This window comes from Lepidothrix coronata, unplaced genomic scaffold, assembly GCF_001604755.1.
Source record: "Lepidothrix coronata isolate B3197 unplaced genomic scaffold, Lepidothrix_coronata-1.0 Scaffold2, whole genome shotgun sequence".
In the NCBI taxonomy this organism is placed as follows: Eukaryota; Metazoa; Chordata; class Aves; order Passeriformes; family Pipridae; genus Lepidothrix; species Lepidothrix coronata.
The window spans coordinates 49,314-72,350 of NW_016690182.1; the positions used below are offsets into that span (position 1 = coordinate 49,314).

The 23,037-nt window shown below is 40.4% G+C and overlaps 1 protein-coding gene across 1 annotated transcript in view; it reads left to right on the plus strand.

Annotated features, from left to right (window-relative positions):
• Nucleotides 1–23,037, plus strand: part of LOC108496919 (AF4/FMR2 family member 2-like) — a gene marked incomplete at its 5' end in the record, with an annotated part of 95,463 nt that overhangs the window by 46,485 nt on the left and 25,941 nt on the right. Inside the window, 6 exons of the mRNA XM_017814100.1 lie at nucleotides 7,465–7,627; nucleotides 8,156–9,175; nucleotides 11,225–11,349; nucleotides 17,442–17,676; nucleotides 19,605–19,744; nucleotides 20,283–20,346. Of these exons, the coding sequence (XP_017669589.1) occupies nucleotides 7,465–7,627; nucleotides 8,156–9,175; nucleotides 11,225–11,349; nucleotides 17,442–17,676; nucleotides 19,605–19,744; nucleotides 20,283–20,346 (1,747 nt within the window). The remainder of the gene's footprint in view (nucleotides 1–7,464; nucleotides 7,628–8,155; nucleotides 9,176–11,224; nucleotides 11,350–17,441; nucleotides 17,677–19,604; nucleotides 19,745–20,282; nucleotides 20,347–23,037) is intronic.

The window sequence follows — 23,037 nt, forward strand, 5'->3', positions numbered from 1 at the left end:
GGGTAGGGGTAGTTCATTTACAGTGTTACATGCCCAAGTTTCTGATGTATATGAATGGGAAAAAGACAACACTTTGCTCTTAGAGGTTCACTTTGGATGTTTTTTTTCATGACCACACTTGGACTTTCTGCTGCAGTAAATAAAATGAAAGTGTAAATAACTGACTCATTAAAAACCATTTTATGTTAACTTGAAATTATGAGCAGTGGAGTGGTGAATATGTACTTCTACACTTCCACAGAAGATTCACAAAGTGTACTAAAAGATGCAGTAGTCCAACATTTCCTTTGTGGAAAATAAAGACGTTTCTATGTATCAATCCTCATATGTAGCTTGATTTAGTGGGGCAATATGGATATAATAAAATGGTTCCATTTACATCAAATGAGGCCCTTTGGAGTCTCACAGTAAGGGAGAGTATTCTTGTTCTTCCACAGGCCAGGCAAACAGTAGCACATCAGGCCACAGTACAAATAATGCTCTCTGACATTTGAATCCATTCACTAAAATATTGTACATCAAAAAGCCTACATACATTGCATCCCCTGAATAATATCGTGCTCACAAAATTGTTTTAAACTCTGAGGTGAGCAGCGTGATTCATGCACAAATCATGGATACAATATTGCTTTTAATATGCAAAATCCCCTTCTCTTCCATGTCAAGTGTGTACAACAGTGCTGTGATATTGGAAGGAGAGCCATTTCCATACCAATAGTTCAAGAAGTTTTTTATGTGCACCGTTAGGGATGTGCCATTAAAATTCCTCCTCTTCTGTTTGTTTTTTATAATGTCACAGGCAGTTTGATATGTTACACCTGTTCTTTGTTGCAGGTGTCAGAAAGAGTCAGAACTTACTGAGGCCCAGGAATAAAACCTGGAAAAGAGTCAGAACAGGACAGCAGAACCAGTACCATGGTTAAAGTCACATTGCAGATGTATATACACAGTTCCACCTAGGATTTGTGGCTAATGTAATTCTTTATTGGAAGGCTTTGACCTTGTTACGGATTCCTGGCAGCTTTTCCCCACTCTATTCATTACTAATGCAAGCTGTCAATCACTTTAGTTCTGCTTTGACATAGATTGTGGCTCATAGGAGTTAGTTCTGTCATTCTTTTTATTTCTTTCATCTTTCCTATCCTTTTTTATGGTCTTTAAAGCTGGAAGTATAAAAGGGTTATATGTATATGAAAAAAATCTGTTTCAGTAACTCTATCAACCTTGTTATAAACAGTCTTTGATTAAAATATTTACTTTTGAACACAGTAAAATGAGACTGTGGCTTTTTACATACAACATCTTGTAAATTACCCTCCCCCTTAAAATAAATCAGTACTTCTATTTGCATTACAGTGTTCAGGATTGATACAGGCAGATCAGCTGCCACATCCTGAATAACATATTAGAGAGGTTTTCCCTTTCCATATGTTTTGACATGAGAGAGCCATCATAAGTGATGTCTTAACTACACGTGCTAATGTTAGCTGAGGTAACAATTTCCACACCTTATTTCATTTCATTGACCTGGGTGCTGATTAATATTTTAAAAGGCTTGATACAGGTTTTCAGCTCCTGTGTCAACCCAATCTTTGAAAGTTTAGATTTGAATCCTACCAGCCTGATGATAAATAATTTAATACTAACCAATGGAAAGGGAGTGAACAAATCATTCAGAGCAATCCTTTTCTTTAAAAAGCAGTCTAATGGTAGTCATATATAGGTTTGAAGATAAAGATATGAACAATTCATTATAAAAAAAAAGGGCAGTTCTCTTTCAAATTAGAAGAGAATATTACTTCCTGATAATGGTGTGAGAATAGAAGAGAAATAAAACTTCATTATTGAACAGTTATGATATTAAATTCTGACACTAAATATTAATCTGCTAGGTGCTGCTCTGTTATTATCTGCTAGAATAATGAAGCAGCCCTTTTTTATGCAGAATTCAGTGAGTCCAGTAACTCCTAGTAAAGCCCATCAGGTTCACAGTTTTTCTGTAGAAATAGACTCTGAAGGAGAGCTTGGGATAGCTTCTGAACAGCTGGAGAGGGTTTGTTCCTCTGTCTCTTCAAATAAAGTGTAGTGAGGGGGAGAACAACAGTATCCCTACAAGAGTGAGTGTTGCTGGTAAATGTGATTGAGTGCACAAAAGTCTTACTCAGAGCTGGGTGCCCAATTTTCAGATTGCCCTGTGCAATCAGACTCTTTGTTCTCAGGAATTTGCATTTTAAATAGACAAGCAAGATTAAGGATAGGCCGCATAGTCTCTCTTTTACTCAGCAGGAACTGATGCACAGATGTATTTTCTTCTCAAACACAAAGCAAAATTCATCCAAGTCCCAATCCAGTGCCTCAACAGGAAGATCAACCACTCTGTCAAGCCTGTAGTCATTTTTCCAGCAGAGACCTTGGCCTTTCCAGATTTCATTGGTTAAATTTCCCCTAAATATAAGCCTGTGCAGTAAAGCATCCTTTGTAGGGTGCTGCTTTTAATGGAAATACATTGCCAGCATTGATGTTCTGTTGACTCACTGGTCAGTCCCCATCTATAATTTCCCACTGCCCAGCAATGCTCTGCTTTCTCTAAGTTTACATTTTGATTTCTGGGTAGAGCAGTGGAACAAGTGGCCAATTCATCGTTACCCTAAAAAGGAAGGGTTGGAATGAATAAACCTATTGTTGGAGGGCACCATCTATTTGCCAAATTCTCTTCACAGCAATTAACATGACTACATCTAATTGATAAAAGGTTCAGGGATATAGCTAAGGACTTGTTAGGAATTTTTGTTCCTTGATGAGTTTTACTGCTGGAGTCTGAATTATAGATCTTTTTTTGCATCTGTATTTACAAGGCTAAAATTTTATTATTTTTCTTATTAGAGGTTAATGAGTTTGAGTATTTCACATTATCTTTGTTGTAGCTACCAGATTTAATCTTGAAGATCATTTATTACAAAAGTAGAGTAAATGATATGTTGAAAACAATATAATAGTCTGGATGACAACAAGAACAAAAAAAAGTTTAAGCCACATATCAGGCCTTTAGTTCTCTATACAGCATAATAATCCAGACACATAATAATGCCATGTCTGCTTTAATTGGCTTTGGAAAAATAACCTATGAATTAAAAAACAGACAAGCTGCAGGGTGACATTTAAATTTAGGCAGATCACTCGTACCAGGGAAATGCAGTGAAAGAAAGATGGTTGGTGTGTGATGAGCTCGATGCAGTTCCTCACCAGGAGCCATCAGCAGCCACACACCTGCAATTCTCAGCTGCTCTGTAGTTAAGTATGAGCTCAACAAAGGCTGAAAACCACTGCTGAACTGGTGTTTGTCCCCTCCTTCAAGGCATTTCTCATCTCATACTTCGTGCCCACCCTGTGCACAATCATGTGCCAGGCAGCCCGGGACAGGGGAAGCACTGTGTGCTGCGAAAGCAGAAAAAGGGAGATGGGGGAAAGTGCTGCAGAACAGCTTCCTTCCAAATTTCTGCCAGATAATGCAGGTAGGTCTCTTCTGTCTGCTTTAACGTTGGGTAGCAGAAAGGAGACCAGCTTACCATTGTGCAGGCAACTAGAGACATCATCATGATCTCTGCAAAAGGTGGAGGTCTGGTTCCCCTCCCACCTGTGGTATGGGTGTCACTCCAGTGTCTCTCTTCCCCATGGCACAGGAGAAGCTCCTTGGGAGAGAGGTGAGGCAACCACTGATCCATCTGGCCAGAGCAGTGTGGTCCTTGCTGCCCAGTCATGTGTGCATCTTCCCTCCCAGCCATGGCCAGGGCTCTGGGTCAGGGCAGGGCACCTCTGACTGCCCTGCAGGATTCAGCCCAAGTGCTGAGCACAGGCCTTGGAAAACGGGGAAAACAAACTTAAAAGGGGGAAAAACTGATGTTTCTATTAACTGCAGAGAGGCCTTGCACTTAGAGAATGTGACAGGCCTGCACTGAGTATGGAGATGAGTGTAATACCTCTGATGTTTGCTTTGTGTGTTTGGATTGCAAGCTCTTTGGCCCAAGGACTGTGTCTCATCATGTATTTACACAGATCCCAGCACAGCGGGTCACTGGTCTCAGTAGGGGCCTCCAATCTCAAGTGATAATAATGAACTGGCTTTCTTCTAAGTGTTAGTTACCCAAACAATGCTGTGTTCATTGTGCAGCATTGTTTTTAATAATTCTTTTTTCAGGTCACATGAAATAAAAACATTGTCCACCCAAACACTGAGGCACAATATGAGTGCTCCTCTCCTGCTGGGAAATAAAAATTCAAGAGTTTCAAATACCAGTGCTTCCTGCCCCCTTTAGTCACTTTGAGGACTTGTGTCTGATGATAAAATGCTTTAAATCCATTTTAAACCTTGTCTAGACTGGCATTCCTTGTCTGGATCTTAGCAACATAACAAAGCTTGCTTTGAAAGTTTCTTTGAGAGCCAACCCCCAGTTCATGTAGTTGATACCTATGTGAAGAAACCCAGTTTATTTGTATAACAGTTGCTTGAATGCATGTTTGCAGAATCTAGCCCAACATCTTTTAAAACATGATTGAACTTTGAAGCTGAAGAAGTCTTTGGGAAGACTGCAAACCAATCTGGTTTTTTAACTAAGAGATACATTTTATTTAGGGAAAAAAAACCACAGAAGGCAATCCAGAATCTCTACTAAACTCATTTTATTGGAAGCAAAGATTTTTTTTTTATGCACTTCTATGTGAAAGGTCTGTGTGGTTTTTTCTTCTGTACTGAACGGCATTATAAGAAGTTGATTGTGCTTGCAGCTATGTACAAGATCTCTCTATCTTTAGTATGGTGAGATGCTAGGAAAGGCATTTTGGGTCTTATCTGATTGTTTTGCAAAGCATACACAGTTGCTCTCAACCCAAACTACATGATGAAAATGAATGCTTCTACTTCAGTAATGAGGATCAGGCAATGATGCCTTCAGCATGAAACTGCCCAGTGTAGCCAAGGCATAATTTTATTATCTCAGATGAAAGACAAATATGACCTCATTGTATTTTGTATGAAAAACATTATTTTGAGCCTGTCTGGTTCCTGCAAGCTTGCTGAACTGTGTTATTCAGTAATGTTTGGCATATGCTAACTTTTTCTGAGGCTGGTGTGCAGAAAGAAAGAAAATAAGGCCAGGTTGGAGCTGCCATCTATTTCCATAGTTTTATTCTTCCCCTTTGAGTTCTTTGTCAGACAGCTGCAGTCTGCCACAGTACAACTCCAGTTGTTTTGTAAGCTGCAGAGGGTTGAGCATCTCACCTTCACAGCCCTCTCACTGTTTGGATTGTGGGAACTGGATTTTGGCACGGATTAAACATTAATATTGCCATGTTCACCTCCATTTAGGATGAAAACAGAAAGAGAGAAGCTCTCAGGTTTAGGGAAAAAGTTGTCTAAATTACAACTTCAGTTTTCTGATAATCCATAAATAATACTTTTTTCAAGGCTGATACCTCATTTTGGTATGTTAGAATGGAATTGCCGTGTTTGAGTCCTGAGTTTGGGAATCCTTAGAGTGCTTTCTAATTTTTTGTTATTATTCTTGGAAATATTTGCGATGAAATAGAAAAGCTCAGTTTTCATTTACTGTTACTTATAGAAAATATAAGACCAAAATTACAATATGTTGAATTGCAAGGCAAACTCCCCTACAAACACATTCCCTTTTTCTCCACTCTTGTTTCCTTGTTTACTGGGGAAAAAAAAAAAAAGTGAGAAGTGTATTTCCCTACTTTTTCTTGAGTTTCACTGTAAAGGAGGGATAAAGGAAGAAATACAAATGCACAAATGGTTTCCAAAAACAATCACCTTAAATACAAAATCTAAGATCCATTGTAACTCATCAATGTTTAGTTTTCCGTAATACTTTTGGAAATGCCCATATTTGTTCTTTGAATTACCTGATATTTCCAGTGGAAATTTTCTAAGTAGCTCTACTTGAGTCAGTTGAGTGAGGAGCCTCTAGAACAATTAAAAAAAAAACAGAAACAAAACCAACTATATGGACTTAATGAGCAACAAAGTTAGTGATCTGTAGCATTACCCAAGTGAGTAATTTTGTTTCATTAGTGCACCCTAAAGCACCAAGCTGTTTTGTCAATGAGCACTGCAGGGCCGTTGCAAGGCTCAGAGAGACAGTTGTGTTACCAACCGCGGTGTAAGCAATAGGTTTACCAACAAGGAGGGAGAGAGAAAGTAGCTCGGTGTAGGAAGAAAATTAAAGACCATCTATTATTGTCACGGAAGCCAGTGGCAATACTTGTAAAGATTCTAGCAGAGCGGGGTCACACATCAGTTTGTTATGGCTTTTCCTACTTCCAGTTTCTTGGTTGCTGTGTTTTTTTAAGAGGGCAGCTTGATGCAAAGCGCATCTTGGTTTGAAAGGGGAAGGAAAGCATGTACCTGGCTTACTTGAATCCTTCTTGGAGGAAAGTAGAAAAGCAGATAGCAGAAACAGAGGCAAAGCATTGTAACTTCTAAGCATCTCTGGATCACTCAATATGGGACATGCACAGCATATGATATATTAAGGTGAAGTATTGAATATCCATAAAGGACTACTAGCAAATAGTGTCAATTTTCAAACACTTTGCTTTGTCAGCTTCACAAATTTAAAATCAATCATCAAAAAGCCTCTGTATAGATCAGCTGAAGAGACATAAAACCTTATGGTTATCTCCCTGACAAAAAAGTTGAAATTAAAGATGAGTTTATAAAGACTCAGACTAGCAGAATTCTGTAGTGCTAGAATCTGGGGTCATCCAACCTCTCAGATTAGAAATAAATGCTGAGGAAAAACAATGACACCCAGTGCACTGCTAATAAATACATCTTAGAGGACAGTTGAACACATAGAAAAATAGATTTCACAGAGAGGCTTATTTTCAGCATGAATGCTATTTTCTCACTGCATTATCATAAACATGAGAGGAAAAAAGCTATAAATAAAAAATTCTTGGGCAGTCCCTGAAGACTTGTCAAAAATATGTAGTTTTTGTACACTGCAGTGTAAAAGTATTCATTAAAATTAATTTTTAAAATGCCCTGTCCAATATTAGTTGCCTGATGTCCTTCCTTTGATCATAAATTATAAATGAACTGGCAAAAAATGAAGAAACCATGATTCCATTAATGAATTATTTAAGTGTGATTGTTAGTTTTTGCAATCATTGGCCTAATAAGTCCAGGCTTGTGACACTGGAGTGTTTCATACTTGAGGGTGATGGTGATGGTAATGTTATTAACATTATCACATGTCCCGTGAATCACAAACCCAAACAGCTCCTTTGGTGGCTCTGCAGTGGCACAGCCACTGGGGCTCTCACTGGGTCTGCACTGCAGGAGAGGGAGGTGGCACTGAGGGCAGTCCAGGGTTCCCTGGGGGGCTCCCTCCAGGCAACACTTTAAAAGAGACAGGAGCACATTAAGAGAGGATCTTCTCCCCACAGCAGCCTGCCAGTGCCAGCGGCACACGCCACCGGCTTGGCCCATTCCAGCGGCGGCTCCGGGAGCTCCAGCGAGTCCGAGAGCAGCTCCGAGTCCGACTCCGACAGCGAGAGCAGCTCCAGTGACAGCGAGTGCAACGAGGAGTCGCGCAGTGCCACGCCAGAGGTAAAGCCACACTCAGCTCCTCCCCAGCAGGGGCTTGAAGGGGGAAGCGTGGAGGGGAGCGAAATCCTGCTCCCTGTTAGGGAGATGTTGGAGTTCTGTGCTGTTTGATGCCGTTGACTTTTTTTTGCCTTTACGGTTTCACATGTATGACCCACATACTCATTCCAGCTTTTGGAAGAATCTTTCTGGCCTACATTTGAATTGCTTTTAAGAAATATTTAGATTTTTGCCAGTAGCTAGAGAAGATTTTATTGACACAGTATTCAGCTGGGACTAAGGAAAGGCAACATGACAAAACTATGTCTTCAGGGACTAGCTAAACTTTTTAGTTGTATTAAATTTCTCCAGGGCCACATTGTAAACCAGATAAGGAAGCCTAATTAACCATAAATACTCCATAAATACTCCCATAAAACTAGCAGTCACCACTAGTTGACTGAAATAAAAGGGTATGTTAAAAAAAGTCCTCTTTTAAAGGGAAAAGCACTGCTTCTGTCTGAGATTTGTTCCTTGTCATTCAACCTGCAGCCTGAACCCCCCTCAACAAACAAATGGCAGCTGGATAAATGGCTTAATAAAGTGAACCCCCACAACAAGACCATCATCAACAATCAAAATGAGCCCCACAGTGAGACCAGCTCCCAGGCCCAGAGCAACCAGCAGGCCGAAGGGCCAAACAAAGGGAAGCTCAGCAGCAGCCTGCCCCCGAGCGATTCCAAAGACCGGGCGATCCTTAGTCCCATCCGAGAGAAAGCCAAACCGCGGGTTGCCCAGAAAACCCCAGAGGCAAAAAGCTCCAAGCAGAAGTCACCAGCTCATAATGAGCCAACTTCACAAAGGACTACTGGGAAAAAGCAACCCAAAAAGGTAGAAAGGACTTCCAGTGTAGAAGAGTATAACTGGCCCAAACCAAATAATACCAGCAACACTCCCAAAGAAAAAGACACACAGGAACCCCCCGAGCAGCCAAAGGTTCGAACTAAAGCAGCAGTTGGGAAGACCGCTCCGAGGAAAGAACCACGGACTAGCACAGGTCTCACTTCAGAAAAGAAAAAGTACAGAGGCCCCAGCAAAATTGTCCCCAAGTCCCGGGAATTCATTGAAACGGATTCATCTACTTCTGACTCGAACACAGACCAGGAGGAGAGCTTGCAGGCTAAAGTGTTGCCAGCCTGCACTGGGTCTGGCAGCAGCGTCAAAGTGAAGGACTCTGGCAGTAACATCCTCAGTGTAAGTAGTTTAACAAGCAATGGCAGCAACACATCCATTGACCAGACCAGCAACGACCTGGAGGAGCAGCTCTTTTCTCCCATCCCGATCGTACAAAACGAACTTCTGTCCCCACTGAGAGAATACGAAGAACTCAAATCTCTGTGGGTGAAAATAGACCTCAGTTTACTCTCTAGGATACCTGGACAGGAGACTTTTGAGACCACGCCTGTGAAAAGTGAACCGAGAGAGGCAAATGTGAAACACAGGCGACCATCTCGAGAGTCCCCGACCCCAGCAGCTGAAAAACCCTCCATAAAATCCAAAAGGAAACACAAGGTAAGTTGTTTTCATTGTTTAGAGGAAAACAATGAGTTTCTTAGCACCCTCAGGGTCAGGACCACGACCAGTGATTCCTCACTGCACCTGCAGCAGGGCTGTGGGGAGGCATCACAGCACTGAGGCTTTACTGGTTTTACAAAGGACAGACATTTATAGGTGCACTACAAATTAACACCAGAAACTAGTAAAAAGCAAACCCCAGGTGACAAAATTAATAAACAATGTATTTTTTTTGAGATTTGTCTTACAAGATTTTTCACTGTATTTGCTCACTTACCTATTAATTTCCAGTGTTCTGTAATCTGCAGAAAGATCAAAATGATGAGTTCTTATTAGTACAGGTTCAGCCATACTCAGAAAATGTGACTTCTATTTGGAAGGCAGTATGAATTAGGATTAAGGCGTTTCACCACTGGCTTAAACAGGCAGGGATTCATGAAAGTCAGTGGAATGGTCCTTACTTATGCTCCTGGTGAATTTAGTTTTATATTGTTTTGTGGTATAAACAAATGGGATTCATAGAAATATAATTTGCCTAACTAGCTACTCTCTCTACACGGCTTCCTCAAAAAGCAAATATATTTTGACTGAAGGCTTTGTGTTTTATCATGTGCTTTAAGTTATTTATGCCCAAGGGCATCCTATCTTGTGGGATATGACATTGCACTTCAAACTAAATGTGTTTTCAGAAAAAAACCTGAAGTTTTATATCATGAATGAATTTTTGTAGTCAGTTTTCCCATCTGAAATGCTTGTGCTCTGGTCTGTCTGAGAGAAGCCATCATAGCATATTTTATTTATACCCCAGATTTTACAAATCTTTGTGAATGTGACTTCAGCTTTCTGTTCTAGTGGACTTCTTGAAATCCTGAGTTTGAGCAGTCCACTGGTAGGAGAGAGTTAATACAAGACAAAGACAGAAGATGCCAGGCAGACACAGGGTCTGCTCCCCTGCCTACATGAGTCACTGCACTGGCTCCTTCCCTGTTGAATTAAGTGGAAATAATCACATGAGTAAACTCAGCAGGTTTTTATTCAATTTATATTCTAGCTGTATGCTTAAGGTAGAGATGTAAGAAGGAAGGAGAAAAGAAGAGGAGGAGGAAGTATAAATGTCCATGCTGATGTGTATATTAACCATGGTGCATATTAACTATACAAAAAAATTCTTGCTAGGTAATTCTTGCTAGTGTCTGTATGATAGAGAAGGAATCTTGACTAAAACACAAGTGTAGTATATGAGAGTTGGAACCTCCTAATTTCATTAACCGAGACTGTGAATCAGAAAGTAACAAAATGCGCAATCTTGCTCTGGGCCTGTGCAAACATAAGCTGGGCTCTGAATCAGCCCCTTCAGTTGCAGTATGATTGTTCATTGCTACCCAAGGGGAAACAAGCCAATTAGGATGACTTGAGGGTATATCAACAGTTAAAGCAGGGTAGGGAGAGACTGATTTGCGTTTCTAAATCATGCTATTAAAAGATTTATTTTAGCCATCTACTAGTGGGCTTGAAGGCTGATATGAAGGTTCCAGTGACAGAGCAATAATCAGCTTTGCTTGTATCATCCTAGTTCAGGCACAAAAGTCATGCATCAGGGAGTCTTCCAAAGCAAATTTAAACGAGCTGTTACAGTTAATGACTACCCCAGCTCAGTCCTGTACTCTTAGTCCTGTTCCTAACAGTAATACTTACTCGGGGAAGTTTTCCCGTCAATGAGTAAAAGCTATTTACTTGAGTAAGGTTTGGTGCTATCTAGTCATTCCATCTGAATTATTAATTAAGTTCCAATGCACTACAGAAGATAACTTCAGCACGTGAGACATTTTGCTTCCTAATTATCTGCTACGTCACTTGTTATATGATTTCATGTCATGTTTGGAGCAGGTTTAGCCCTGATTTCCAGTGATTTTCATTTCTCTTAAACCAGTATTTTAATTGCTGCTACTATAAAGGAAATTCGGAGATTCCTGAGACCTTCTTAATAGCCAGTGAAGTTGTGTATAAATGCTGGATTTTTTTATGCTCTACCTCTTTTTATTAAAGCAGACAGAAGGCCTGGACACCTTTGTTGAAAGCAAGAAGCCACGCCTGGAGGACCCTCCAGCTTCATGCCTGCTCCCACCTTGTATCTCTCCGATACCGAACCACAGAATAACCAGCACTAAAGAGTAAGTTCTGTTTTTTTGACATAACATTCATGAGGGATTTCACAGTACTGTTCAGTAAATGTCTTTGGTGTAGATGGGCTTTATAGCCCCTAAGCATAAGTGACACAGCATTGGTATTCTTTTCCATCAGGAACAGAATCCATATGGTTTTGTCCATCCTTCTGATGGACTGCAGGAATTCAGCATGCTGCCACAATCCTGTTGTACTCTTCAACACACATTGCATTCTCTCAGTGTTCTTTCTTGCCTCAGTCATCTTTAACCTCTGTGGACAGAGAATCTCACTAAAAGTGGGATTTATTTGATTGCCTGGAATTTATTTTTTTAAATCATTTTCATAAGAGACAGTTCTCAGTTTTATTGAATGAAGTAGTGACTTTGCCATTCCGTTAAGCAGCTCTTATTCTTTTAGCTGTGTATCCAGAAATGCCAGGGGTGACCACCCTAAATGTTTCAGACATACATGCTCTGTATTTCAGCAGACATACCATCTGATAAGTTTGTGCCTTTTGGACTGTCTTACATGGCTATAATGCTGGAGCAAACAGGTGCCACCTGAATAATGATTCTGATTATAGAGCCACAAGATTAACATTCTGTAAATAACCAAAGAGTCCAATTCCCTTCTCTTACAATTTTGTGCTTTTATGGTTTTGAGATGAGGCACTTCTTTCTACTTTGGGACAAGCAAAAAATCAAAATCACAATGTGCTTCTGAAAACAATTTGAGGGTAGTAGTAGTTAAATTTAGATAAAGCACACTAATTTTAAAACCGTTAAAGAAGGTTGACCATCATTTTGTTTATACTGCTGTAATTACAGAGTAACTTCAGTCCTTGAACTAACCCCTCATTCTGCCACTGAGAAAATCAGAATTAGAGTCTGGAAAAGGCAGATGAGTTGAAAGTTTCAATGTCGTCTGTAATGTATTGCACATTTGATAAACATCCTGATGGGTGTTGCCACATTATCATTGCTAGAAACACAATGAACAGAGATATATTGCTGAAGGAATCAAGGATTATCCATCCCCAACACCTCCACAATCCATTAAAAAAAATCTTTCTATTCTTGTCACCAGCAGGCCCTAAGGATCCACCCCCAACCTGATGTTTCTTAATTTGAGCTTGTTTTCCAGGTCATTAATTTGATTCCTCAGAGCTTTCAAGCCTTTGGTATTCTCTTTTAAAACATAATTGTGTCCATCAATAGTTATTTCCATATGCTAGTTTTTTCTCTCATCTGCCTCAAGTTTTGAAACAAAGTTTCCTGACTTTTCCACCGCAGTAACTGAGACGTGGCTCACACTGCAGTTGTTATAAGTGTCTTCTAAATTTGCTTGAAACAAACGCAATATTTTTTGATAATTCAGGTTTTCAACCCCCAGAGACCTGCAACTGAATGTAGATCATTGTATTTCCCAAAAGATCAGGGAGCTGGATGAACTGTGTGAAGATAAATTTCTGGAGATAAATTTCTGTTTTTAAGCAGTCGGGAATGGTTCTCTTCTCCAGAGGGTAAAGTTTTAAAGGGAGGCAGAAGAAAGTCCACTGTTCAAGGTCATGGGGGAAAATAACACTTCGGGGGTAAAAGGTTGAAAGACAGGCTTTGCCATTTGCTCCTTTATTCCCAAAGGTTCTAAGTTTTCTTTCAGAACTCTTAAGTCTCTACATAAGGACTTTGAGAAACGAGGGTGATTCAGCTACAGGTGTGGTGATCTTCATCCCTTAGGAAGGTGTTAAGTTCCAAGATGTTCTCACTCACTAGGAACCTTAGGTCTCTCCCTTTAGAACTTGATCCCTCTGCCAACAAGCCAAGTTCCCCAAGGCAGACTTCAGATATTTACATTGGGCTTTTTTATAGGTACAAGAGTGTTTTGACAGAAAGACCATGATCGCTGGGCCAAAATTCGGAGACATTCAGGAGTCTGGAGGAATCAGGGAAAGAGAGGTCACACCTGTGCCTTTGCAGCTCCTGTTGGCTGCCTTGCTATGGTTTAGGCGTTTGGATACATTTTTCTCATAATCTTTCCTTAAATATATGGGCTCAATAAAGCAAGAAAAGATGCACAATTAATTTTTAAAGGGTCACATGTCTAATAAGGCGATTAAATGCCTAATTTCCACAAGTTTCTATGACTACACATACTGTTTGAGTGTAGAAATTTCAAATAAGTTGTGAGCTTAAAAGGCATTTGCACAACCAAAGAATGGGTTTGTATTATGTAGTCATTGCATAAGCCATAGTTATCTCTCTGTTAGTTCCTTCCCTCACACACTCTGGGGCTGATGCCTTTTCCTAAATCTGACCTGACACTTAAAATATAACTATTCATACTATTACCACTGTATTTTCCTTATTTCTGATACTTCCTAGCAAATGAAGGAATAGATGATTCAGTGTTTTGTCCAATTCATAGTAATACCTTGAAACGCTGCTGCAAGGCTGGATTTTTGTCTGATCAGCTGCCTGCTTTGCAGGATTATTTATTTATATTTACTTGCTTGCCAGAGCAATTTTAATTTAAGCATTAATTGTATTTGCTGCTGAATACCTTTTATATCTGAATAATTGATCGGTAGACCCAGGCTAGACAGAGAACTATTCACCAACATTTGGCTGTTTGTGGCAACACAGAGAGTTATTTGGTGATGCAAACTGTGAGTCTGAATTTCAGACTGGGCTCATACCAGTGAATCATGCCCACCACCTAGCAGGCATGCTGGAAGTCTGTCTGAGGAAACCATTTCTGCCTGTTTTTCAAGATTTCCCGTTCCCTTTTGTTTGACCTTTAGCTGAAGATGCACCTGTACTTGGCAATATATATTAGCTGATCCCTTGGGGAGTCAGAGCAGCGTTCATTGGGGTTCCTTCGTGGCAGAGGCAGCCTTCACATCTCTGACAATGACTTCAGCTTCACTCATTCATTTGGTCCAAGCTAATGTGGGAGTGACCTTTCCCTGTGAACCCCCTGCAGAAAGTCAGATACACCATCAATGTGCAGCATTTCATTGTGGACCACGGGAGCAGAGGCAAAGGAAAGCCAAGTGACTGGTATAGATAGTGGCTTTGTCTCACTAACAGGCCAGAGATACCACTGCATACCACAAGGAGTGGATAAAGAAAGAGTAAAGAAAGGCAGCTTGAAATGTGAGAGTAGCTGGAAATTCTCCCTTCTTCATGCACTGACCTCTCCTTGCCTGTGTGCTTGCTTTCAAAAAAACAAACCAGGATGAAAAAAAAAAAAAAGCAGATGGGAAACCTTCTACTTCCTTGATAATTGGCCTTTTCAGACACAAAAGATTAAACCCTGCAGCCACAAGACCATCAGTTCTGCTTGTAGTTTTTCCTTGCACTTTTATTGTGTTTCTCCCTAGATTTTAAATATATTTTAACTAACAATCATGTCAGCAAATTAAACCATTGAGTCTCGGTAATTATTGCAATAAATTCATTCAAAATTAGCGATTACTGCAATCAAAGACCAGTTTCTTAGGCCATTAACAGCCCAAAGCAAAGTGACAATCTGGTTAACTGCTGGTAACAACCTATTTCATGGAGGTTATTGTTAACATAAATGCTTTAGAGTAAATCTGAGGGAGGTAACATTGCTAAATAAATTATCATCTTAATTCCTGCAAAACCTCATAGGATTAAGTGGGCAATAGCAGAAGAAAATAAAAAAAAACAGACAGAATTATAACTGCATTGTTCGGGGGGGGTAATGTAGAAAAAATATCCTCTAGTGGATATTTTTCCTTTGTGGTTAAGTCTTCCCACCACACTTGTGTTCTAGAGCTGAGAAGCTGCACCTATGCCTTGGTTTGCTCCATCTTATATTTGAGTCCAAAGATAAAGTGAACTGGTGAAGTTTTAAGTAGTGAAGTTTTAATCATGGCACCTGCAGCCTTCTTAAGTTTTTGTTGTACTACCCTCTTAATCCCTCCAGCTCTGTGTAGCACCTGAGCAATGTTGCATCAGTTGTTTCATATGTGTCTTAAATTTCCCCATGCAGTGGTAGACTTTGTGGACAGAGAATTAGCCCCCAAAATAGCCACAGGTGCGCTGAGGAACCTCACTTGTGGTGTACGGTCAGATCCTGAATGGGACTTGCTCAGTGCCTCCCATTCTGTGTTTCTTCAGATGAGTTTGAGATAGAACTGCAGACTCAGTTGTTCTCCCCTTTGCAGAGCTGTCCTGGGGAAAAAAGAACAGCTCCACACTCATCTGTGCACAGTGGCACAGAAAACAGTTTTGCTCTGTGCTCCCACCCATGCAGGCATGTTCAGGGTTCCCTGAGAAGGGCGTGTGTTTGGGAGGCAGAGGGTTCTGTTTGGGTTCTGCTCCTGGGTTCATTAACTTTGTCTGCTTTGCCTCTGTACAACCCAAGAACACATGCATGCTTTGTCAGGGCAGTGCTTACCCTCCTTTGGAAAACTTTCCTCTGGAAAGAGTTCAGAGTGTTATTGTGCTATAACTATGGTAACTTGTCTGAGTTCCAAAATGCCCTTTGGGGGTCAGAAAGCTAACAGATGGAGCTTTGAGTGAGAACTTTCTGGAGGACATATTGCAGGACCACATGTGCATAAAATCAGTCTCCTCGAAGAACTGCCAGCCTATTCCAACATGGTTGCTTTCCTTTGATCTTCTTCGGGCCCATGTGTTTTCCAAGCAGGACAGCATCCATCCCTGTCCTAATGTAAGGCAATATGAATTCTGGGCTCATTTTATTTCTTCATCTGAAGATCTTTAATATCAGAGACTTTCAAATAAGATATTTTTAACTCTGCTTCAGTTGAATTAAAATAGGTTTGGGTAGACAAGCTATAAAACCTGAAACATGAGGAGTTTGTTTGATTTCACTCTGTGATTTCACAGACAGGCTAAAATATTTCTGTATCACCAAAGGCCCAAAGTAGGGGAATGACCAAAGCAGGTGTAGATATTGATACTGTTGGTGAAACTGCAGAAGAGGCCAGACTGAAATGAGAGAGAGAGCTCCAAAATAAGGAGTAAGGAAACCCGGGTTTTCTCCTCTTTTCCTGGTTACGGTAAGGCAAAGTAGATCTATAATTCCTGACACTGACTGAAAATGTGAACAAAACATAAATTCTTGTTGACTTAATTTGTTATTGAAATTTTAGTCAATAATCATGAAAAGTAAATGATCATGTAGTGCAATATTAGATGTCTAACAAAAGATTAAAATTCAGGTTATCTTCATTGACTGAGCTGGGACAGTACCTGAAATAAAAATCTATGAGTAGATTAACGTGTTAAACAGTCAGTGGGGTGTTGGGTTTGGTTTTTTCTTTTTTGATGGATTGGAGTGGAAAAAGGTCTACGAGGCTTTTTTTGTTTTTACTGTGTATCACAGCTGCCATTTCTAGCCAGCTAACAATTTCTGTACATAAAACAGACAATAGATTATCATATTACTTGAGCTTTCATGTCAAAACCACATTCATTTTCTGAATCACGTTCAATTCATCAGCCAATATTTCCTCAAGAGCTTTTGCCAGCTACAATGTATCATTTTAATATAGTGTTGAACATTGGTTTTATTCTAGAGGTTAAATAATTATTATCTTGTTATTGTTACGATTATCATTTTGCAGTTGTTTCTTTTTTTGGTTCTCATGCCGTGTACTATTTGGGTTTTTTGCAAAGGTTGCTTATTGGGCCCTAATCCACCTCTTAAAAAGATGCTTAATGTTAAAAACATAAATAGTCATACTTGATGTCAAAGGAAATAACCCTGTGCATAAAACTTTCCAGCACTTTGCTGAGTCAGAACCTCTATGACCTCTCAAATGAAGACTGACTCAAATTAGCATTTAAATTGAGTGCAATTTGTACTAATGCACTGCAAGTTGTCCTCCAAAGCAGAAGGGTTCTGCAGCCATTGAAACGGCAGAGGCAGCTCTTGTGTTGTCCCTGCCTGTCCCCTTGTGACTCACCTTGTAGAGCAGGGGGACTGCAGGATGGATTTGAGGGTACAGCTGGCTTCCCTGTAAATAAAACCTAGAACTTTGTGCTGTGGAGGATTAAGCAAGGTTCTTGAATTGCAGCTGGTTTTATCTGTGTCCCAGGAGCAGTGGTAGCTCAGTGAAGAAGGTGACAAAGAAAAGAGAAGAGAAGCTGTTCCCTCCTCCGTTATCCCCACTCTTGGATGAGCCTGTGCACCGGCGGCACAGCAGTGACAACAGCTCCTTCAGCCAAGAGACCACTGTCACAAACACCTCCCAGACCAGCAGCTCTTCCTCCTCTGTCTCTAAACACAGAAAGAATGAAAATAAATCCTCTTCTAACCCCAAAGGAATCTGTGTAAGTAACCAGCCTCGACTGCGGGAAGTGAACAAGATAAAGTTAACTTAGCTTTGTTCTGTTTTATTTTTTTTTCCCTACAGTATCTATTTCTAAATGCTTAGGTAGCCACACTCAAGGGCAGTGAGTAGTAGAGCAAGGCATAAGCAACTCTTGCAAGTTCCATTTTTAGGTCAGCATTAGGCATCTATGTGGTATTGTCTATCACTCCTTAAAACACCAGGTCCCTGAGCCTCAGAGAAGAGCCTTTGCAGCCACCAGTTAGCTGCAACTACTATTAACTATGTAGCTGCAACACACATATTTTGAAAATAAAACTTTAGGACTATCACCTGAATAATTGTCCTAAATTCTCAGCCAGAAATAGGCACTGTAGTTCTACTGAATATTGTGGCCTAAACTAAACAGACAAAAAAAAAATCTAACAAAAAGCTAATTGTCTGTGGCACACTCAGCATGTTAATATCCTCTCTCAGGTTTGCAGGCTCCCAGCAGCAAGGTTTATTTACACCTAATCTCCATGAATGATGTATAAGCCTTTAGATACCATATAAATAGGGTTTCCACCTCCCCCCCACACCCAGAAAAACATCATTCTGTTAGGGTAATCTCCCCATCAGTGGCTTTCATATAGACAATTCCTTCCTGCTTGCTTTTCACCATATTCAGATGACTTTTTGCTGAAAACACATGAAAAAGAGCCAAAACTGCGTAGGAAATTCATTAAAACAAAGTAAAATTTTACATCAGTTTGTCATCCTCTTTTTAGCTTAAAAAGGGAAACATTAGGATTTTGGCCCATTTTAGAAAACAATCCTCCCTCAAGAGTTTCAAACACATCATTTAGTATCAAACTGTATCTTAGTGTCGCTGTCAAGATTAAAAGACAAGAAGAGAATTCTGCCACAGAAAAGGACATGCACAGCCCCATTTTTCACAGTTCACCACTTTGTGAGAGGTTGTTACCCTGCACTGTAATAGTAAAACTCACAAGCTGCATTGGATCATAGGTGACAAATCGCTTCACCTTATTCATTCATCCCTGTTGCTTTCTGATATCATTGTGTCACTTCAAGCTGCGACAATAATACACACGCCTTCAACTGAAATCAATGCCAAAATGAACTGCATATGTCAGCATATAAACAATGCTATGTAAACAGCAGGGCCTCTTCCTCTCATCCCAGCATCTCTAGTCAGATTTATCCTTGGTTAATCTATTACCTTGATACATGAAATATTTTTCCTCTAAATAGTTTTCTCCAAATAAATTTCCCCTAAAATTCTTTCCCTAGTTCATTGGTTCGTCTGTAATTTAGTTTATCTGGTTGTGGACCAACCTTGCAAGTTGCAATTGCCTGATTTAAATGCTTCTGCTATGCTGATGGTTTTAATCAAAGTCACAACTCCTGACTTCTGCTTTCCATTCTTCTCTCTGTAGCAAGAGTGTGGGAATTGTTCCCTGATGAAATCCAAGCTGACTCTTCAGTCACCTTAACAGTTAGCTCCCAATAATAAAGAAAAAATGTTATGTTAGTGATACACCTTGAAGGAAATTGAGTTTACCTCCAGCCCTCCTGCATTATATTTCCTCACCCTTGCTTTAACCAGTGTCTCTAGTTGGTAACATTGTGATATCAACTTAAAAATTACACCTAAAAGTGTAAATTATTGAATTCAGGGGAGGACTCCGGAGTGTAGTCATGCTTCCTAATTAACATGTTAGACTCATGTTATGAAGAATGGAAGGATGTTTTGGTGAGGTAACCTGGATGTAGTTGGGTATCTGTGAGTGCTACTTTGTGTCTTAGCCTTTTGTTTGTTTGAAGGGCTTTTGTTTTCATTTGGGGGTGTGGGTGTGGATGTGAGCACTGAAATTGTTGGAAGGTGTTTGTTTGAACTGTGAATAACAGTCCTGTGTTTTCTAGGAGGAAGAATCTCACAATACACCAACAGCCAACACTCTTCTTGACACCAGCCATCTAGAACCAGACATCTGGTCTGCAATGCCAACACTTTCCAATGGGAATTCTGAGCCCAGAAGACCCAAAATAACATTTGATGATGTGTAAGTTTTATTGACTCTGTGCTAGCTGCATGTTCTGTAGCTGGGATTTCCTTGCAAGCAGAGCTCCCAGGGAAAGAGAGTTTCTTGGGCACCTGTGTGGATAGTGCTGCACAAAGGCATACACAGTTTTAATCTTCACAAATGAACTGTTGTCACTGATTAATGAAGACTCTGTTGATAAATGTTTTCAGATCATGAATGTTGGTTCACGGTAATTCTTCTTCATCTTTTTAGTTTAGCTCCTCTAATGGAAACTTCTTATACTTAATTAGTTTAAAATATTTTTCCTTTTCCTCTGTTCAGCACACATTAATGGGTCCTTTGGGTGGCCAGTTTCTACAGCTACTTATTTTACATTCTGGTCACCCATCATATCTTTGCATACAGCAGCTTCAGATTGATATCAGGTTAAGATTTAAAGAGATAAGTGGGTGTATGTGTCAAACTTGTTCTTGAAAGCAGTCAGCAAATTTTTTAAACAATATTTGTCCAAGTGTATGAAAGCAAAGACTTGAATTAATTGATTTTGTCTCTTTAGGCTTCACAATGCGGATTATTACATGCAAGAGGCTAAGAAGCTGAAGCATAAAGCAGATGCATTGGTAGGTTATCACTGGAGTTTTTTGTTCCTGTCCACTGTGGAACTCAGTATTACAAAAATGGACATTCTGCACGTGTTCTAAAACCAAGGGGAACCCTGCTGCTGGGCATAAAGTATGCCTCAGACTGTGCTCCATAAACCCACTGTGCACAAGGCAAACCCTGAACACCATTCCTAGCCTTTAAGTATTTGTTCCCAAAAAAAAGAAGCTCCTTACAATAGCTGGTGTTTCATCCAAGGAGGAGCAACAATCATGCTGTTTGTGAAGGATGCAAGATAATTTCATGAAAGTTGATGTGTATTTGAAATTTGTTGCTCCTCTTCACTTTGGGCCTAAAGCAGAAGTGTTGAAATATTCCATAGCAGAAAGTCAGGACAAGCAAATCACCTTCCCACCCCATTGTCATGTGGTAAAACTGCTATTTCCAATCCAATTGTTTAAAATTTGCAACCATTCATTTTTATGTAGTACATTCATTTTAATGCACGCTGTTAGGTTGGTAGAGAAAGCCTTCCCAAAAAACCTTGCAATGAGGGAGTTCAGTGCTGGGAAAGCTTTTTCTCTAATTTTACTCCACATGAAATTCCAATAAGATTGGCCCAATTCTGCAAGGTGTTTTGATTTTGATAAAACTGCATAGTCTGGCAGATTATATTCTGTCAGAGTTTGTTCAATCTGAACTTTTGCCAGCCCTGAAGTACCTTTAATAGACATTTGCTTTGTAGGTAGGTACTTTGCTCCTATAAGGTACATAAGGTGCAAAACAACAACTCATTTAGGCAGATTTAGTGGAACTTGGCTCTTCTACTTAGTTTAAGTAAGATGTCTAAAATGGAGCGTGGCCACCTCTTTGCCCCCTCAAAATTACAACTGAAAAGGAACTGGGTGATCATTCACCTCTCACTTTATTTTTGTGGGGATTTTGCATGCATATTCTGTCATTCCACATTAGAGATTTTAGGCTTGGGAACCAGTGTTGTCTAAAAAAAAAACCAAACCCAAAACAATCACATGCTATGTTTTTAAAAAGCAAACCAACCAAACAAAAAAGAAATGGCTCTCCCTCTGCTGTCAGCGAGAGCTAACATGTCAAGCTGCCTGCTTCAGCTCTCTGGGCTCCCTTTGGGTTGGGGCACAGTGTTTCCAAGTGTGTGTTCTGTGAGAGGCAGGTTCAGGTTTTTGGCAGCCTGCTCTGACTGTCAGTAAGGTGACAGTCATCCCTCCCGACGTGCCCGTTTACAGGAGGTGGCCTGATGGCTTCCAGCCTGGCTCGGCAGAGCTCAGGCAGGAAAGGCTGGCAGGAGCAGGCTGACAACACCTCCCACAGCTGGGTGACCTTTAAACAAAATACACATGGTTCTGGCACAGGGATACCTGCTCCACACAAGCAAATATTTACAGGCTCAGGCTCCCGATGATCTCAACGTGCCAGCTCCCTCCACAGCCTGACACACTCAGAAAGTGTTGACCTGTCTCCTGTCCTCTTCCCTTTGCTTGTGCCTTTCAGAATCAGGGGTGTTTCTCAAGCAGAACTAAGAGGAGCAGGCACAGCACATCCCACTGCTGCCTGCGGGCAGGCCGTGCCTGTCGCACGCAGTTTGACACCCCAGAGTGCCCTGGTGGGTCTGTGAGCCCATCCACTGCAATCAACTTGTTGGCAGACATAAATATCCATGAACAAAGAATCTGCTTTTTTTTTCTGCTAGTTAGATCTCAACTTTTTTTTTTTTTCCCCACCCAATGCAGCTGCACACAAGTTATCTGCGTGTAACACATTTGCTGTGCGATCCCTAGTGTTACTTGTCCTATGGAAACAATTGCTGCTGGTTACTTGGTGCTGACATGACAAAGCACAGGCAGCATTGAAAGATGTGTTGCAGTGGCTGGAAAGATAATGCATGTGACCTCAAAATGTGTCAGCAAATGTTAATGAGATTTGTGGCAATGCTGTTCCTGAGCTTGTACGGAAAATAGATTTCTGGTGAAGGGCAGGACATTTCATGTCTTACGAGAGCAACCCCATGGAAACCTCTCCTTGTCTGGGGCTGCAGTAAGGGATCAACTAATCTGGGTGGGCTGCTGCAGTGGCAACTGACTGTACCTTATGGAAGAGATCTTGGAGACCTGACTGTGTTCCCAACTGAGATGTGATGAGCTGGAGTCATTCCACCTACTCCACAGGATCGGATCCCATTTCTGGCTTGAACTCTGTGTCTGCACTAAATCTGCTTGCAGCCAGATTCGTTTTTCATACCACAAAAAGTCATCTTTGGAAGGCTTTTTGTCTTCCAAAATGAAAGGAAATTCTTTCAAAGTGAAAAAAGGAATTTGAAGAATATGCTGAGAAGCAGCCATTGGAATAGACAGAAAGCAGTCAGAAACATTCCCCTTTTCTGATCATTCAGTTAATACCTAACAATTATACAAAGGCTTTGTATGTAATCAATGCACAAGACCAGAACTTGAAATTAAAGGTGTGCAGAGGGAACTAGCTATAGGGATGGTTTAGAAGGAGCCATAAAGACAAATATACTGTTATCTTGGGCCAATAATAAGTGTTATGCTTAATATGTTGCTAAAATAGGCTTCAGTTTTGGGAACAGAAACATATGCGGATGCATCAAAAATATTTTGATAGAGACATAGAAGGAAATTTTTAAATTATTTAAAGTATATTGGATCTCCTATATC